This window comes from Pantherophis guttatus, chromosome 8 (genome assembly GCF_059756535.1).
Source record: "Pantherophis guttatus breed Tessera chromosome 8, ASM5975653v1, whole genome shotgun sequence".
Classification (NCBI taxonomy): Eukaryota; Metazoa; Chordata; class Lepidosauria; order Squamata; family Colubridae; genus Pantherophis; species Pantherophis guttatus.
Genome location: NC_142070.1, coordinates 2159505 through 2176702, shown reverse-complemented (window position 1 = coordinate 2176702; position 17198 = coordinate 2159505). Strand labels below are relative to the sequence as shown.

Below are 17198 nucleotides of genomic sequence, written 5' to 3'. Positions count from 1 at the left end.
TGGGGAATTTGGGAGTTGAAGTCCGCACAGGGTTGTAAGACACTCATCTAGAGTGCAGAGGCAACTTTGGGCCTGTTGGGAAACTGAGAAAAGCTTCTGTGTCTGGCAGATGGTGGGCAAAGAGCCTTGAGATGGAACCAGTATGGAACTTCCTTCCTTCCTTCCTTCCTTCCTTCTTTCCCTTTTCCCATTTCTTTCTTTCTTTCTTTTTCTTTCTTTTTCTTTCCTTCTTTCTTTTCCTTCCTTCCTTCCTTCTTTCTTTTTCTTTCTTTCTTTCCTCTTCTTCTTCTTCTTCTCCTCCTTCTCCCCTCCCTCCCTTCTCTTCCCTCCCCTCCCTCTGTAACCCATGTAGGAAAAAGAAAGGCTGCCTGCATTTCTGTGGTAGAGCAACTGAGCCTTTACTTGGGTCTGTCCATGCTCTCTTCTTCACAGGACCCTCAATCCTCCACTCAGTGATGTAACCCTGATCCCCCTTGTATGGGACCAGCCCTGGATTCTGAAGGGCAGGCCCAGTGTGTGGGTTCCAGCCTGCCCCTTGGCTTGATCCAGCAGAATCTTCTCAGGAAAAGCTCTCGGCGTCATCCTCCCACCCCCCACCCCACCCCAACCAGAAGAGAGATAAACAGGTTAGACTAGAGCTTATGAAACAAAGTCTCTCTTATTTTCTAACCCAGTTTTTCTTAACCTTGGCAACTGCAGAAAAACCACCATGATCTGTCATAGATTTCACCTGGATTTAGGTGGTCTCACGGATAGCCTTTCTCGGCTTCCAATGGATCAGGCTTGAGATAATATTATGTAGAAGAAACAGCTCTCTGGGGTAACAGAATTTACAGAATAACAAGAGTTGGAAGGGACCTTGGAGGTCATCTAGTCCAGCCTCCCTGCTAGAGCATTGAGCGGGAATCATAGAATCCTAGAACCGGAAGGGACCTTGAAGGTCATCTAGTCCAGCCCTCTGACCAAGGCAGGAGTCTTTACACCAATCCCAGACCTTTTAAAAGGACAAAATGCTTTTGGGCTCCCCGAGACAGGAATCAGCTGCCAATTAAAAGAGGGACTTCCTGCAGGAGGCAATTAAAGTGGTATATTGATATATTCTAGGGCTTTTTCCTAAGAAATTGCAATAATGGTTCATTTACATGTGCTTACATTGGAAAAAAATAATAATAATAACAGTGCAGCCAGGAGGTTTAACCGACATTGGGTATCGTACAACAGGACGTTATCACAGGACATACAATGAAGAGCAGAAAGAAAGAAAGAAAGAAAGAATCAAAGGGAAACGGAGGAGAGAAAGGAAGACCAGGGAAAACATGAGACAAAGATAAATACACCGCGAACAGAACCTGGCCAGACAGATTAGGATCCCAACTTTTTTGTTGTTGTTGTCTCCGCAGTCTTTATTTACAGATATTCACGCCCCCCTCCAGGCCCCCCCCCCCACTTTTTGCTGCTCGGAAATAAGGCTAGAAAAATAATGCAAGAGGCGGGGGGAAAGGAAACCCCAGGGATTTGCCGAGCTCGGTGGTTGCTTTCGATGGGACTTGCAAAAGCATCCCAGCTGGAATTGGGGGTTTTTCCCCGCCCCCCTTGCCGCCCCCCCTCCGCTCGCTTGGATCTCACTGCCTATTTTCTCTTTGCTGTGGTTGTTTTGCCAAACGAAAAGAGAAAGAGACAAAGTGGAGAAGGCGTGACAGAGAATTGGTTGCGGTCGGTACAAAATTGCTCTCTCTCCCTTTCTCTCTTTTTTTGGTTTTAAAAAAGAACAGCGGGATGAAAAAATTATTATTATTATTATTATATTTTAAAAAAAGCTTTGGAAAGTTTGGAAAGGGCTACGGATCGTTTTTGAGGGGTGGAGGTGGGTGGGGGATGAAAGAATGTAAAAAAAAGTGGAAAGTGGAAAAGAGAAAGGAGGCCTTTTATGATGGCTGCTGTTGCTTAAATGCCTGACTCTTTTGTAAACCTCGAGGGAGAAAAATGGGATTTTCGGCTGCTTCCTCGATTTGCAACAGTTCGTTTAGTGACCGTTCAAAGTTACAACGGCGCTGGAAAAAAAAAGGAACGATGATTGTTTTTCACACCTATGAGACTGTGGCAGCATCCCCCTGGTCACGTAATCAAAACTCAGAACGCTTGGCAACGGGCTCCTATTTATGACGGTCGCGGCGTTCTTGGGGGGGGTGTCACGTGATTCCCCCCCCTTTGACGACCTCCTGACAAAGTCGATGGGGAGATTATAGATTCACTTAACAACCGTGGGACTGACTTATCAGCTGCCGTGATTCGCTTAACCACTGGGTCAAGCGAGGTCGTAAAATGAGGCAAAACTCGCTTAGCAACAGAAGGCTCCCATATTTGGGGCTCCGTTGTGGTAGTAAGTCGAGGACTATCTGTAAGAAAGACAAGAATAGAATAGAATAGAATAGAATAGAATAGAATAGAATAGAATAGAATAGAATAGAATAGAATAGAAAATATGGAATGGAATGGAATGGAATGGAATGGAATAGAATAGAATAGAATAGAATAGAATAGAATAGAATAGAATAGAATAGAATAGAATAGAATAGAATAGAATAGAATAGAATAGAAAATATGGAATGGAATAGAATAGAATAGAATAGAATAGAATAGAATAGAATAGGAGAGTCGGACGGGACCTTAGAGGTCTTCTAGTCCAACCCCCTGCTTAGGCAGGAAACCCTACACCAATTCAGACAAATGGTTGCCCAACCTCTTCTTAAGAGAAAGGCCTGGAAAATTGGGAGCAGCTGAAGGTGGCTGCAGACAAGCCAACTTTTGGCCAGGATGAAGTGGGTGGGTGGGTGGGCTTGGGGTAGACCTAATCCAAGCCAGCTTGCTTTGCAAGGCAGTTCCTGGGAGGAGCCAGGAGTCCTGGGGAGGGGGGATAGGTGAGAGGGCTGACGCTTGGAGCCTGGTTTGCATGGGGGGTCTTTTCCTTTGGGTGGGTGGGTGGGACCCCCCAAGCTTTTAAGTAAAGCAAACCTGCTCGGAATTGGAGACCCCTCCCGCTTGGCCATGAGCAAGTCTACCTGAGTGAGGGACCCTGCCTGGGCGAGGGTCTCCCTCGGTCTGTTTGTGATCCTTCAACCAGAGGGGGACGGGATGGCCAAAGGACCCCTTAATGGAAGGAAGATGGTAGGGCTCCCACCCCTTTTCAAGGTCTCTTCCTCCCTGGTTGTCTCCTCCTCTTTAAGGAAGGAGCCCCCTCCCCAAATCCAGAGTTGTAGGTCTCCAAGGCATCGGTCACCCTCCTTCGGCCCCGATGCAGCCTGGGCCGAAGAGAAGGGATCTTGTGGGATGGGTCCAACCAATAACGTGGAAGTCACCAGGGATGAGGAGAATTCGGAAGCCAGGTCTTGCGCCCGGGGCTCAGGCGTCCATTTGAGGGTCTCGAAAGTCCAAGTGCCAGTCAGTTTGCGTTGTCTTCCTCCCGTCCCTGATTCACATGGGTGGGACAATAAGCCCCGACAGGCCTGGAAAACACAAGAAAGTCTGAATCAACCCTAGAGAAGTTCAGTTGGCCGTATTATAAAGACACCATCACAGAATAACACCCACAACCTCTGGTGGCAAGTAGTTCCACTGGTCAACTGTTGTTGAGGAGCAATGCAGAAATGCATGGTTCTCTGGGTGTAATTCAACATAGAATAACAGAGTCGGAAGGCACCTTGGAGGTTTTCTAGTCCACCCCTCTGCTCAGGCAGGAATTCCTCTACCATTTCAGACAAATAGTTGTCCAACCTCTTCTTAAAAACTTCCAGTGTTGGAGCATTTGCAACTTCTGGAGGCAAGTTGTTCCGCTGGTTAATTGTTCTCACTGTCAGGATGTTTCTCCTTAGTTCTAAGTTGCTTCTCTCCTTGATGAGTTTCTACCCATCACATCTCGTCCTACTCTCAGGTGTCAGGTTTCGACACCTGCAGCTTGAAGTGCTGACATCAGGTGCTTTGGAGAATAAATTGACCCCCTCTTCTCTGTGACTGCCCCGTAAATATTGGAAGACTGCCGTCATCTCATCCCTAGTCGTTCAAATCTGGTCGTTGCAGAGTTTAGGAGCTAATGATGACAATGTTTGACTTACGATTTTGGATTCTTAAAAGTTAGAAAATAGAATAATGTCTCTTTGACTTTTGGGGAGGGTGTCCAACCCAGGAAACCAGCCTGCCATGTTGTGGGACATCATCACCCTTTGTGGACAACTTCTGAAGGAAAGCCGTTCCACTGATTACTTGTTCTCACTGTCAGGAAATTTCTCCTTAATTCCAGGTTGCTTCTCTCCTTAATTAGCTTCTATCCGTTGCTTCTTGTCCTGCCTTCAGGTGCTTTGGAGAATAGCTTGACTCCCTCTTCTTTGGGGCAGCCCCTCAAATATTGGAGGACTGCTATCATGTCCCCCCTAGTCCTTCTTTTCATTAAACTGGACACACCCAGTTCCAAAGGAGATATACCATCATGACTCTGGAGTTATATTGATCTTCATGAGCCTGGCCCCTAACCCCTAAATTTGCACACAAGACTGTCCAGGTTCTGTCCCAATGGTGCTTTTTCCAAAAGACAACTGGACTTCCTTGTTTTATTTTTTGAAAACGTTTTGCTTCTCATCCAAGAAGCTTCTTCAGTTCTTCTCCAGTTGGACCCAAAGAAGCTTCTTGGATGAGAATCAAAAGATCTTCAAGGGGAAAAAAAAAAACAACCCCAAAGAAAGTCCAGTTGTGTGTTGGAAAAGCACTTTTGGGATGACGCTGACCTGGAGGATTTGAGAATCTCTGCAGGTTCTCTTTAACCTCGATTGAACCTAGGTTTGTGGAGATCACTTTTGGCACAATGTCCTCAAAGGGTGATGATGTCCCACAACATGGCAGGCTGGTTTCCTGGGTTGGACACACCTCCCCAAAATTCAAAGAAGACTTCTCCATTTTGGCTGCGAATGCTTCTTCTGGACGCTGCACCACATCTATTATTATTATTATTATTATTATTATTATTATTATTATTATTATTATTAGTTAATCTTTGGTGAGATTCACAGCCTTTGAGGCCGGTTAATAGCTCAGCAGCTCGAGTCCTAACCAAGGACCTAGGAACTGTTAAGGTATTATTATTATTATTATTATTATTATTATTATTATTATTATTATTATTATTATTATTATTATTATTATTATTATTATTATTTAATCTTTAGTGAGATTCACAGCCTTTGAGGCTGGTTAATAGCTCAGCAGCTTGAGTCCTAACCAAGGACCTAGGAACTGTTAAGGTATCGTCGGAGGATGTAAGCTGTTCCGAGTAAGGTGGTTTTTTGTAGAGTCAAAATGTTCAAGTCCGGCAAATTTAGCATTTCTAAATAGCGGGGTAGCCCTTTGGGTATTGCTCCGAGGGCTCCAATTACAATCGGGACAACACACGATTTCTTTTTCCACAGTCGCTCAACTTCAATTTGCAAGTCCCGGTACTTTGTGATTTTTTTCTTGCTGCTTATCTTCAATCCGTGCATCACCAGGTATTGCAATGTCAATGAACCATCCTTTTTTCTTTTCAACTATTGTTATGTCAGGTGTGTTGTGGACCAAGTGCCTGTCAGTCTGAATCCTGAAGTCCCACAAGATCTTGTTATAATAATAATATTATGTAATATTATTATGTATTATTATTATTATTATTATTATTATTATTATTATTATTATTATTATTATTTATTATTTATTATTTATTATTATTATTATTATTATTATTATTATTATTATTATTATTATTCTGTTGTTTTGCAAGTACATCCAGTGTATCAGAGTCAAATGCCTTGTGTGTTTAACCACACGGCCAAATGAAGTATTCTATTCCATTTTGTTCTATTCTCGGTCTGTCTGTGGAGATTCTCCATCATCCAAGCTCAGGGTTGTCCCAAATGTCCTTTTTGAAAAGGCAACTGGATTATTATTATTTTTCCCCTTGAGGAAGAAGACGGAGACGTTTCCGTTCTCGTCTCATCCAAGAAGCGATGAAGCCTCTTGGATGAGAAGTGAAACGTTTTCCTTCTTTCCCCTGAAGGAGAAAAAAAAAAAAATGTCCGGTGGCCTTTTGAAAAAAGCTGCTTTGAGAAATCTGTTCTCTCTTCTGCCTAGCTCAGTCTGGTCTCCGTTATTCCATTCCATTATTATAAAAGCGCTGCTTTGGAGGCATGGCCCATAAAAAATGAGGAGGCGATTGGATTGCATCCTTGAGGCCATTAATTTCTCATTTTGGACCGCATCCTGCAGTCATTCCTGGTTGTCTTTGTGGGATTTAAAAGTCATAGAAGCATAGAAGCCTAGGGATGGAAGGGGCCTCAGAGGTCTTCTAGTCCAACCCTCTGCTCAAAGCAGGAGCCTCACACCATCTCAGTCAAATGTTTGTCCATACCTCTACATACATAGTTACATCCACCTAAGTATCTACCCTCATTCTGGTGGAGAATGCAGGTGCTTATGAGGCTGTTGCAGAGGAGTAATTCAAGGTGGGAGGAGCAGCGGAGAGAGAGGGGGGGGAGCGAAGAAGGCAAAGCAGCGGAAGGAGAGAAGGAACATACTGTGATTAAGAGTAAGCCAATCCTTGGAGTGACCGAGAGGCGGTTTGAAACTTGTCTGCAGAATCCTCAAAGGGTTGGTCTGGTTGGTGGGTTCGAGCAGGCAGCGAGGGAGGGAGGGAGGGAGGGAGGGAGGGAAGGGAGAAAGGACGGAAGGAGAAAGAGGAAAAAGGAAGGAAGGGTGACAGATGAAACAGAGGGAGGGAGGGAGGGAGGAAAAAGAAAAAGGAACGGAGAGGAGAGGAGAGGAGAGGAGAGGAGAGGGAGGAAGGGAGGGAGGGGAAAGAGAGAAAGGGTAGAAGAAAAGGAGAGGAGGGAGGGAGGGGAAAGAGAAAAAGGAGGAAGGATGAGACAGATGAAAGAGAGGAAGGGAGGGAGGAAAGTGGGAGGAAGGGAGGAAGGGAAGGAAGGAAAAAGAAAAAGGAAAGGAGGGAGGGAGGGATGGAGGGAGGAAGAAAGGAAAGAGAAAGAGAAAAAATAGAGGGAGGGAGGGGAAAGAAAAAGGAAAAGGAAGGAAGGAGAGGGAAGGAGGAAGGGGAAAGAGAAAAAGGAAGGAAGGATGAGACAGATGAAAGAGAGAGGAAGGGAGGGAGGAAAGCGGGAGGGAGGAAGGAAGGGAAGGAGGAGGAAGGAAGAACAAAGAAAAAGGAAAGGAGAGAGGAAGGAAGGATAAAATAGAGGAAAGGAGAGAGGGAGGAAAAGGCAAGAGAGAGAAAGGGAGGGAGGGAGGAAGGAAGGAAGGAAAAAGCAAGAAAAGAGGAAGGCCAAGACATAAAAATAAAAAGAGAGTTAGAGAAGCACAAAAAACTGCAGTAAAGATACACTTGAGAAGCAGAGAAATAAGCTCCCTGATTCCTCTCCATAAAACACTTTTATCCTGGATTTAGACAGGTAGCGACCAAAGAGCCCCCAGGAGCTTCTGAGTACTGAATGGTACAGATTTCCCATTTCCTTTCCTAATAGCAGAGATTTAGGGGTTGCACCCTTCTAGGGTGTACAGAAGAAAGGGGGAATGGGGAGGAGAAGGGAAAAAGCACCACAAGGAAATCCCTGGGAAGAAGCTGCTTCGTCTGGTAGCTCTTCAGCTTCCTGGAAAGGAGGCCCTTGAAAAGGCAGCTCCAGGGGGACTTCGCTGAGTTGGAAACAACATTGTCCACTAAGAGTTTGGGGGAAATTCAAATCTCCATTACCAATCAGCCCAGACAATAGACTGGTCCTCATTGAGAGTGACTGAAAGCTCTTTATTTTAAAAAAACAAGGAGAAGAATTTTAGCTTTAGGTGTGGGAAAGAACATTTAAATTCCGTCAGCCTGACCACTCTTTGGGATGAAAACGGGACCCACTTCTCCCCAGAAGTGGATTTATTCCTGTCCATCTAGGTCTCGCAACCACTTTGGGGGCGATAGAAGATGCAAATTCTACTTTCTTTCACAGAAATGCTCTCTGATTAGACGTCTAATATTTCTTTCTTTTTTTTTAAAAATAATATTTATTAAATTTCTAAAGATTAAAATACACAGTTACAAAAAGAAACATAATACACAAAAAAGCAAGAAAAACACACACACACAAACAAAAAATATAAACCAAAAACAAACATATCAAAATTTCAATACTAATAACTTTTCTGCATCGGTATCTCTAGCCTATTTAACCTCTTTACACAAATTCTGCTTCTAAATATCTCTACCTTAAACTTACATTTTTATCTAAATTATCTTGACTTCTATTTACAATTTGATCTCTAATTAGACGTCTAATATTTCTTAATTCTTTCATTTTTTAAAAAATCATCCCCTAAATGTCAGGTTGTGAGAAAAACTGGGATTTTTTTATGTTGTGGTTGTGACTTGGGAGCTACAGGTAGTCCTCAACTTACGACCGCAACTGAGCCCAAAACTTCTGTTGTTCGGGGAGACATTTGTTAAGCGACTTTTGCCTGATTTTATGACCGTTCTTGCCCCAGTTGTTAAGCGAAACACTGCGGTTGTTAAGTCAGTCTCACGGTTGTTAAGTGAATCTGGCTTTCCCCATGGACTTTGCTTGTCGGAAGGTCGCAAAAGGGGATCACGCTATCCCGGGACACTCTAACCGTCATAAATACGAATCGGTTGCTGAGCGTCTGAATTTTGACCGCGTAACCGTGGGGGATGCTGCAACGGTCACAAAAGTGTGAAAAAACGATCATGAGTCGCTTTTTCCAGTGCCGTTGTAGCTTCAAGCGGTCATTAAATGAACCGTCGTAAGTCGAGGGCTACCTGTAACATAAGGGACGATGGTGAGCTTGCGACGGTCACCGGGGTGGTAAGTCTGGTTTGAAGACGAGCTCACTTACCTTGCAGGCCGGTCCCGTTGGCGCTGGTGCAATTGGGGGGCGGGGAGGCCTGGGGCCGCACGACCGGGGCAAAGGCGCTTTTCTGCTTGACGGCCGAGATCATGTTGACAGGGGAGAAGGAGAAGACGCCGGCGGGGGTGGAGGAAGCCCCCAGGGGTGGGCTCGATGGCATGACTGGTGGTGGGGGAGAGAGAAGGATACGGGTCAGTAGGGCAGAGAAGGGGGGGTGTCTCGAGTCCCAGGAAGGGAGGAAGGCAGCTGGCTTCCTCCTCCTCCTCCTCTCTGCAAACCCTCCTCCCTTCTAGCACTGATGATATCACCTAGTAGGGTAATGAAACGTCTGCGAGAAAACAACCAAGCTCAGAGAGCGCCAAGGGCCCCACAGTCGTCGTCCTCCTCCTGCTTTCCCCCTCTTCCTCATTCTCTTCCTCCCTCCTCCCCCTCCTCCTCCATTCCGCAAACCCTACTCCCTTCTAGCACTGATGATATCACCTAGTAGGGTAATGAAACGTCTGCGAGAAAACAACCAAGCTCAGAGAGCGCCAAGGACCCCACAGTCCTCCTCCTCCTCCTGTGGCTGCTTTCCCTCTCCCTCCTGCTTTCCTCCTCCTCCTCCTCCTCCTCATTTCCCAATCCTTTCTAGCACTGATGGTGTTCCCTAGTTGGGCCATGAAACGTCTGCAAGAAAACAACCAAGATCAGAGAACACCAAGGACCCCACTCCATAGTTCTCCTCCTCCTCCTCCTCCTCTCTGCAAACCCCTCTCCTTCTAGCACTGATGAAGTTACCTATTTTGGTATTGAAATGTCTGCAAGAAACTAACCAAGCTCAGAGAACACCAAGGACCCCACAGTTCTCCTCCTCCTCCTCCTCCTCCTCCTCCTCCTCCTCCTCCTCCTCCTCCTCCTCCTCCTCCTCCTCCTCCTCCTCCATCATCATTGTTCTCCACCATTATCCACCAAGGTCTTCTCTGGTGTCCAGTTTTGGGGACAGACTGGATGAGAGAGAGCTAGAATGGAAAATTTTCCAGACCAGGAAGTCTCCCCCCAGATGTTTGGTCTCTCCAGAAGAGATCAACTCCAAATCAGAGGGTTGTTTGTCCCCTTGTATGAGTTGGTGATGGGCATTGAAAGCCAGCTGTGTGACCAGACATTCTCTCTCATCCCAGCCCACCTCGCAGGTTCGTTGCTGTTGTGGGGTTAATAATAGGAGGAGAACGAGGTGTTGGGATAGGTTGGTTGCCTCGAATTATCCGTGAGAAAAATAAACCGACCATCCAGCTCAGAAGATTTTTAGACTCGCAGCCCTCCTGCAGGGACAGAAGAGCCTTGGTGGCGCAGCAGACGAAAGCACTGTTAAGTAACACCAGCTGCTTGCAATTACTGCAGGTTCGAATCTCGCCAAGGCTCAAGGTTGACTCAGCCTTCCATCCTTTCTAAGGTGGGTAAAATGAGGACCCAGTTTGTGGGGGCAATAAGCTGACTTTGTATAAATATACAAAAGTATGAAGGCTATTGCTTAACGCATTGGAAGCCGCCCTGAGTCTCCGGGAAAAGGGCGGCATATAAATCGAACCAATAAATAAATAAATAAATAGATGTTTTTTCACCACCAAGGTCGACATAACCCCGGCTCAGAAAACAAACCCCAAATTTGCGCGCAAGTGTTTGTGTGAATCCACAGCAAGCAATGAATCCATCCGGTGCCCAGTTGTTGGTCCCTATCACACAACAGCTGCGATACTCACTGGCATAGGGGGAATTGGCAGTGGAGCCGTTGAGAAAACTGGGGGAGCCTGGCACCCCAAGACCGGTCATGGCAGCCCCCGCGTAACCGTTCATGCTGGACGTGATTGTGTTGTAGTTATTCTGCTGCGGGGTGGAGCTGGGCACGTAGCCTCGGGGCGAGACGCTGCTTGCGCTGCGCGGGTATCCTGGAAGTCAGACGGAGAGAGAGAGAGAAAATCAAAATACGGGCAGTCCTCCACTTACGACAGTTTGTTTAGTGACCGTTCAAAGTTACAATGGCAGTGAAAAAAAGGGACTTAGGAGCGTGAAAGTTTCCCCCTGATCAAAAATTCGGACACTTGGCAAACGACTCGTATTTATGACGGTCGCCGCGTCCCGGGGGGGGAGGGGACGTGATCCACTTTTGCAACCTTCTGACGAGCAAAGTCAAGGGGGGGAGCCAGATTTGCTTAACAACCGTGTGACTAATTTAGCGAATGCAAAGGTTCGCTTAACAACGGTGGCAAGAAAAGTCGTAAAAGGGGGTCAAACCCGCTTCACCCATGTTTCACTGAGCAACATAGATTTTGGGCTCGGATGCGGTCGTAACTCAAGGCCACCTGTACTCTCTGACCCGCAGGGAGCTTGGAGGAAGAGAACCCTAGGCAGATGGCGCTTAGGGCGGACTGGCAAATGGAGCTTCCAGCTTTAGGGGTAGTCTACACCCCCCCTCTCCCCAAATGCCAGATTAGGAGGTTCATGCGATGGGTTTCATCAAGCTGGGATGGGTCCAATGACAGGTGGTCCTCGACTTATGACCGTGACTGAATCAAAAATTTAGGTCATTGCGGTCATTAAGCGAGATGCCCACGTCACCGCCTCACTGAATGACTGCAATCCTGGATCTCCCTGTTGAAGCCATCGGAGAAGATTGGACATGGCAGTCACGTGATCGTGGCAACCTGACACAACTTTGAACGAATTGCCGGGCACCCAGATCGCCATCTTATGACCGGGAGGAGGAGGGGCACTGCAACAGCCGTAAGTTCGAGTACCTGTCCTACGTTCCTTCATTCAGCAGTCTCGTCATTTTGAACATTCGCGGAATGAAGGGTCGCTAAGTGAGGACTTCCTTGGCCTACCTTGTTCCGAGCCCTGAGTGGACTCGCTGATGTTGATGGCCAGCTGGCTCCCAAAGGAGTTGACGCCCATCATGCCCGAGTGCCCATGGTTCCCGGCTAGGGACGTCAGCTGGTTAGAGTTGCGCGGAACGCTGTACAAGGCTTCGGCAATATCGGCTGCCCGTTTCAAGATGATGTCCTGTTTGGGTGCAAGAGATCAGACCGCGTCATGGTGTGGCCGCTCAGAATACTCCCTTTCCCATTGGCTGGGGATGCTGGGTATTGGAGTCCCATATCTGGGAAAGGGTGCTGCACAATCCTTTTGGGCTCATGCAAAGGGTCTCGGAGAGCTCGAAGGGTGGCTGGAAAAAAAAAAAAAAAGAAATGGGAGATTTCCCAAGGCCCAGCAGCCAAAGGGGGAAGGAGTTTGGACCAGGGAAGAGCCAGGTTCGAATCCTCCCTCAATATGGAAGGACCCTGGGAGAACACCACGATCTGGTAAACCTTCAGCCGCTGAAGGAAAAGCAGGTGTAGCTCTAATGATCCCATAATAAATACGCTAAAAGGCACAATAGGAATTTGGAGCCGCAAAATGTCAGTTTTGGTCTAGTGGTTAAGGCATCTGGTTAGAAAAAAAAGGAGACGGTGAGTTCTAGCCCTGATTTAGCCATGAAAGCCGGCTGGGTGACTTTGGGCCAATCACCAGGAGACGGTGAGTTCTAGTCCTGCCTCAGGCACAAAAGCCAATAAGGTGACTTTGGGCCCATCACCGGGGTCAAGGAGAGGAGCAACCTGGAACTAAGGAGAAACTTCCTAACAATGAGAACAATGAATCAGTGGAACGGCCTGCCACCGGAAGCTGTGGCTGCACCATCACCGGAGGTTTTCCAGAAGAGACTGGACAGCTTTTTGCCTGGAACAGTATAGGGTTTCCTGCTTGAGCAGGGGGTTGGACTAGAAGACCTCCGAGGTCCCTTCCAGCCCAAAGATTCTTCGTTCTAAAGTGGTTGAAAGGAAAAACAGATCAATCTGCTTTTCGGAAATCCCTTTTCCGCCTCCAACGGCGAGTTCGCACTGCCAACCTGACCCACTTTAAACCCAACCCTGCTTAGCATGGGGCACAACCGGGCCATTCCATCTTCTTAAGCGATGGGTGTAACATGTAGCCGGGTCCCAATGCTGGCTTTGCCATCTCCTTGGTGGGCGGCTGAGAATTCGGCCCCACCGTTCTGTTGCCGCTCACCCCTGAACGGGTGGGGAAGATTTACACCCTGGAAAAGGAAGTCCCGGGGACTTTGGCCCGTAAAACCAGCTCCTCCCACCTGCTTGGCCTGACCTGACGCCTCCTCAGGACCGCAGTTATATCCGCCCAGGTGTTGTGAGACATGACTGAGCTGTGAAAACACTGGCTGGACCTTGGACGGGGGTGAGGAAGCAGGGAGCTGTTCGAAGCCGGTTACTCAATCGCCCTGGAATTCCTGATGACAAACAGATGTTGGCTTGGGAGCCAGATGTTTGTATAGGCCCAAGTCAGAGCAGTGCAAGGTTCTGGGCAGAACTCTCTCTCTTTGTGTGTGTGTGTGTGTGTGTGTGTGTGTGTGTTGAGGGTAGCAAGCAAGATCCAAGAAATGGAAATGATTATCTGCACCGATAAACAGCAGGGGTAGGGAGAGGGGAGATATTAGATTTCTGGGAACCTTGGAATCTTGCACCAAAAAATAGGGTCTTCACATCTACAAGGGGGCCTGGTGGCTCAGCAGACTGATAGCATTGTGATTAACACCAGCTGCCTGCAATTACTGTAAGTACGAATCTCACCAGGCTCAAGGTTGACTCAGCCTTCCATCCTTTCTAAGGTGGGTAAAATGAGGACCCAGTTTGTGGGGGCAATAAGCTGACTTTGTATAAATATACAAAAAGGATGAAGGCTATTGCTTAACGCATTGTAAGATGCCCTGAGTCTCCGGAGAAGGGCGGCATATAAATCAAATTAAAAAAAAAGAAGAAGTCCACAGCTGGATTTGCAAGTTGGGACAGTTTCATGTGTTTGCAGCCAGCTGGAGCTGGGATATGAATCTTCTGCAGAGGGCCCTTGTCCAACCTGAGGACCTCCGGTGTACTACCTGAGACATCGTGGGAATTTGAAGTCCAGCCAAGGTGGAGGGTACCAGGTGGGAAAAGATGAAACTTCTGCATCCCAAGGAGGCATCTTGGTAGCTTTGCCCATTTCACCCAGGTATGATTGCAAAAACTCAAGATAACCTCCAGGTGGCCTTAAAAAAGATCCAGAAAAATAATTCCCTCAGAGGTTCTCTGGTTTTTGAAGCCATCTCTGGGGGTCCTACTTACTTCCAACCTTACCTTTACCAGGTATAGCTGAAGAAACCCAGAGACCCTCGAAGTAGATTCTTACTTAACCAGGAAGAATGGTCTAGAAGTTGAGTCACTGCAACCAAATTTCTTTCCTTTTTGGTTGGAAAGCTTCCGCTGCTTATTTGAGTACCTTTTGTGCCTAAAGCAGGATTAGAACTCACCGTCTCCTGGTGAGTAGGCCAAAGTCACCCAGCAGGCTTTCATGCCTAAGGTGGGACTAGAACTCACTGTCTCTCTGGGTGATTGGCCCAAAGTCAGCCAGCTGGCTTTGTGCCTAAGGCAGGACTAGAACTCACCGTCTCCTGGTTATTAGGTCAAAGTCTCCCTGCTGGCTTTGAGTCTAAGGCAGGACTAGAACTCACCGTCTCCTGGTTTTTGGCCTGGCGCTTTCAGCGCTACACCAAACTGGCTCCCTTTGTATGATTTAGGAGCTGCGTGCCATATGGCAAACAAACAAATAAGCAAACAAACAAAGTAAAAAAACAAAACAAAACAAAATAAAAATAAATAAAATAAAATAATAAAATAAATAGATTAATAAAGTAATAAAGTGATAAAACAAAACAAAAACAAAACTAACAAATAAATATAAATAAATAAATAAATAGATTAATAAAGTAATAAAACAAAACAAAACAAAGGAAAACAAAATTAATTAATTAATTAATTAATTAGGTGAGGTGGAATCCCCAGGTATGTGTGTGGACTTGCTAAGTTTGAATCAGAGCCTTGTTTTCCCCATCCAGACCTGGGATGGAATCGTAGCCCTTGATAGATCAGAAGGCAGTGATGGACCACCAAACATCATCAGTGCTTCGGGTGACCAGGCCCATCAATGACCATGGACAACCTTGCCCAGATGTTCACCAGATGTTAAACCAAAGCAGGACGTTGCTGGCCTCTCTCTCAGCGTTCCCCAACGGTGGCGGAGGTGGGGGGGACGAGGGTGGTGAGACTTACTTGGTTATTGTGGGGCATCCCATACAAAGCCTCCACCAGATCGGCTGCTCTTTTCAGCAGGACTTCCTACGGGAAGAGAGACACGGCTGAGATAAATACCTTGCTAACAAACCCTGTGAAAGAAGAACGCTTTTGATGGGAAATAAGCCCAGATGGTTGAACAAACTCTAGCTGTGCTCACAATCAAGCAGGTAGGAGACCAGTTTGGTCCAATTTAATGAAATCAAATTAATTCAATTAAAGCTTAATCGATCAGCTTAATTACAACCTTAATTACAAGGACAATGAACCAGTGGAACAACCTGCCACCAGAAGTTGTGGGTGCTCCATCGCTGGAGGTTTTTAAGACGAGACTGGACAGTCACTTATCTGAAATGGTATAGGGTTGTCCAGTTTGAGCAAGTGGTTGGACTAGAAGACCTCCAAGGTCCCTTCCAGCTCTATCCTGATTGATTGATTGATTGAGATCAGAATCAAGGCCAATTAAGCTGTAAAGCAGAGGTGTCCAATTTTGGTGAATTTAAAAACCTGTGGACATCAACTCCCAGAATTCCCCAGCCAGCTGGGAGTTAAAATCCACAGGTCGAAAAGCCACCAAAATTGGACACCCCTGCCGTAAAACAGAATTCATGGAACAGTTTGAAATTTAAAAAAAAATCATTAGAGGTTTTGGAGGGTCAGCCGTTCACACAATCTAGCAGGCCACCCTTCTTCCTCTCCTGGAGACCTTCCAGGTGCATTTGTGTTCCCTCTCTGATCTTCCCAGAGTTCCTGGCCAAAATATTTGGCAGGCACCCAGGGGCGGAACGGAAGGGTTCTTTGCAAAGATCGGACAGCTGTGGAGACTGTCCACAATTCGAATGCATTCGGTACATCGCAATGAGGCCAACGCTTGGTGCATTTCGACATGGGACACACACACACACACACCCACAGGGCATCTGCCTACTATTTCGTCCCTTGGCAACTCCGTCTGTGGAGATGGGGTCTTTCGTTGGGCCAATCCTGCTGCCAAAACGTTGCCCAGGGTCCTTCAAACCGAAGGAGAACTTCTGCATTCCAAGAATGAGGATAGACTTTGTGGTTTGGGGTGTGGTTGTTAGGATTTGTGGAACACAGCAGCTCATCAAAGCTCCACTTGTATTGTGTTTTTTTTTTTCAGAGTTTGTCAACGTGGGAGAGAAATTGAATGCATCCGGAGGAGGCTGGGAGGTGTGGACCGAGAAAGGTTGCCAACTATTCTTCCAATTTCAGAGATTGTTCTTGATGTTGTTGTTGTTGTGCAGGGATTATTGTCTTTGGTTGGATCACAAAGACATCGCTTTGCTGGGATGGAAACCAACTGAAAAATTGCAGAGGCTGTGCAAATTTTTCTTCCTCCTCCTCCTCCTTTCTTCCTCCTCCTCCTTTTTCTTTCTCCTCCTCTTTCTCTTCCTCTTCCTCCTCTTCCTCCTCCTCCTTCTCCCCCTCCTCTTTTTCTTCCTCCTCTTCCTCCTCCTCCACTTCCCCTTCTTCCCCTTCCTCCTTTTCTTTCTCCTCCCCCTCTTCCTCCTCTTCTTCCTCCTCTGCCTTTTCCTGCTCCTCCTCCTCTTCCTCCTCTTCCTCCTCCTCCTTTTCCTCCTCCTTCTCTTCCCTTCTTCTCCTGCCTCCTCTTCCTCCTTGTCCACTTCCTCTTCTTCCCCTTCCTCCTTTTCTTTCTCCTCCCCCTCTTCCTCCTCTTCTTCCTCCTCTGCCTTTTCCTGCTCCTCCTCCTCTTCCTCCTCCTTCTCCTCCCTTCTTCTCCTGCCTCCTCTTCCTCCTCGTCCACTTCCTCTTCTTCCCCTTCCTCCTTTTCTTTCTCCTCCCCCTCTTCCTCTTCTTCCTCCTCTGCCTTTTCCTGCTCCTCCTCCTCTTCCTCCTCCTCCCTTCTTCTCCTGCCTCCTCTTCCTCCTCGTCCACTTCCTCTTCTTCCCCTTCCTCCTTTTCTTTCTCCTCTCCCTCTTCCTCCTCTTCCTCCTCCTCTGCCTTTTCCTGCTCCTCCTCCCTTCTTCTCCCGCCTCCTCTTCCTCCTCCTCTGCCTTTTCCTGCTGCTCCTTCTCCTCCTCCCCCCTT

General features: G+C 47.0%; 1 protein-coding gene across 4 annotated transcripts in view; it reads right to left on the bottom strand.

Moving 5' to 3' along the window:
* Positions 1 to 2688: 2688 nt before the first annotated feature.
* The window catches only part of LOC117658515 (transcription factor COE1-like), an 80807-nt gene continuing 66297 nt past the window's right edge, over positions 2689 to 17198 (bottom strand). For 2 of the 4 annotated variants that reach the window (XM_087874796.1, XM_087874797.1), the window contains exons 13-18: positions 15108 to 15173; positions 11796 to 11973; positions 10674 to 10859; positions 8926 to 9099; positions 6594 to 6672; positions 3364 to 3503 (exon numbers count right to left, since the gene is read on the bottom strand). In XM_087874796.1, coding sequence (XP_087730922.1) covers positions 6599 to 6672; positions 8926 to 9099; positions 10674 to 10859; positions 11796 to 11973; positions 15108 to 15173 — 678 coding nt within the window. In that variant the 3' untranslated portion in view covers positions 3364 to 3503; positions 6594 to 6598. Of the gene's footprint in view, positions 3504 to 6593; positions 6673 to 8925; positions 9100 to 10673; positions 10860 to 11795; positions 11974 to 15107; positions 15174 to 17198 lie in introns of all 4 variants that reach the window. The other 2 variants (XM_060692250.2, XM_087874798.1) reach the window with 2 other exon arrangements.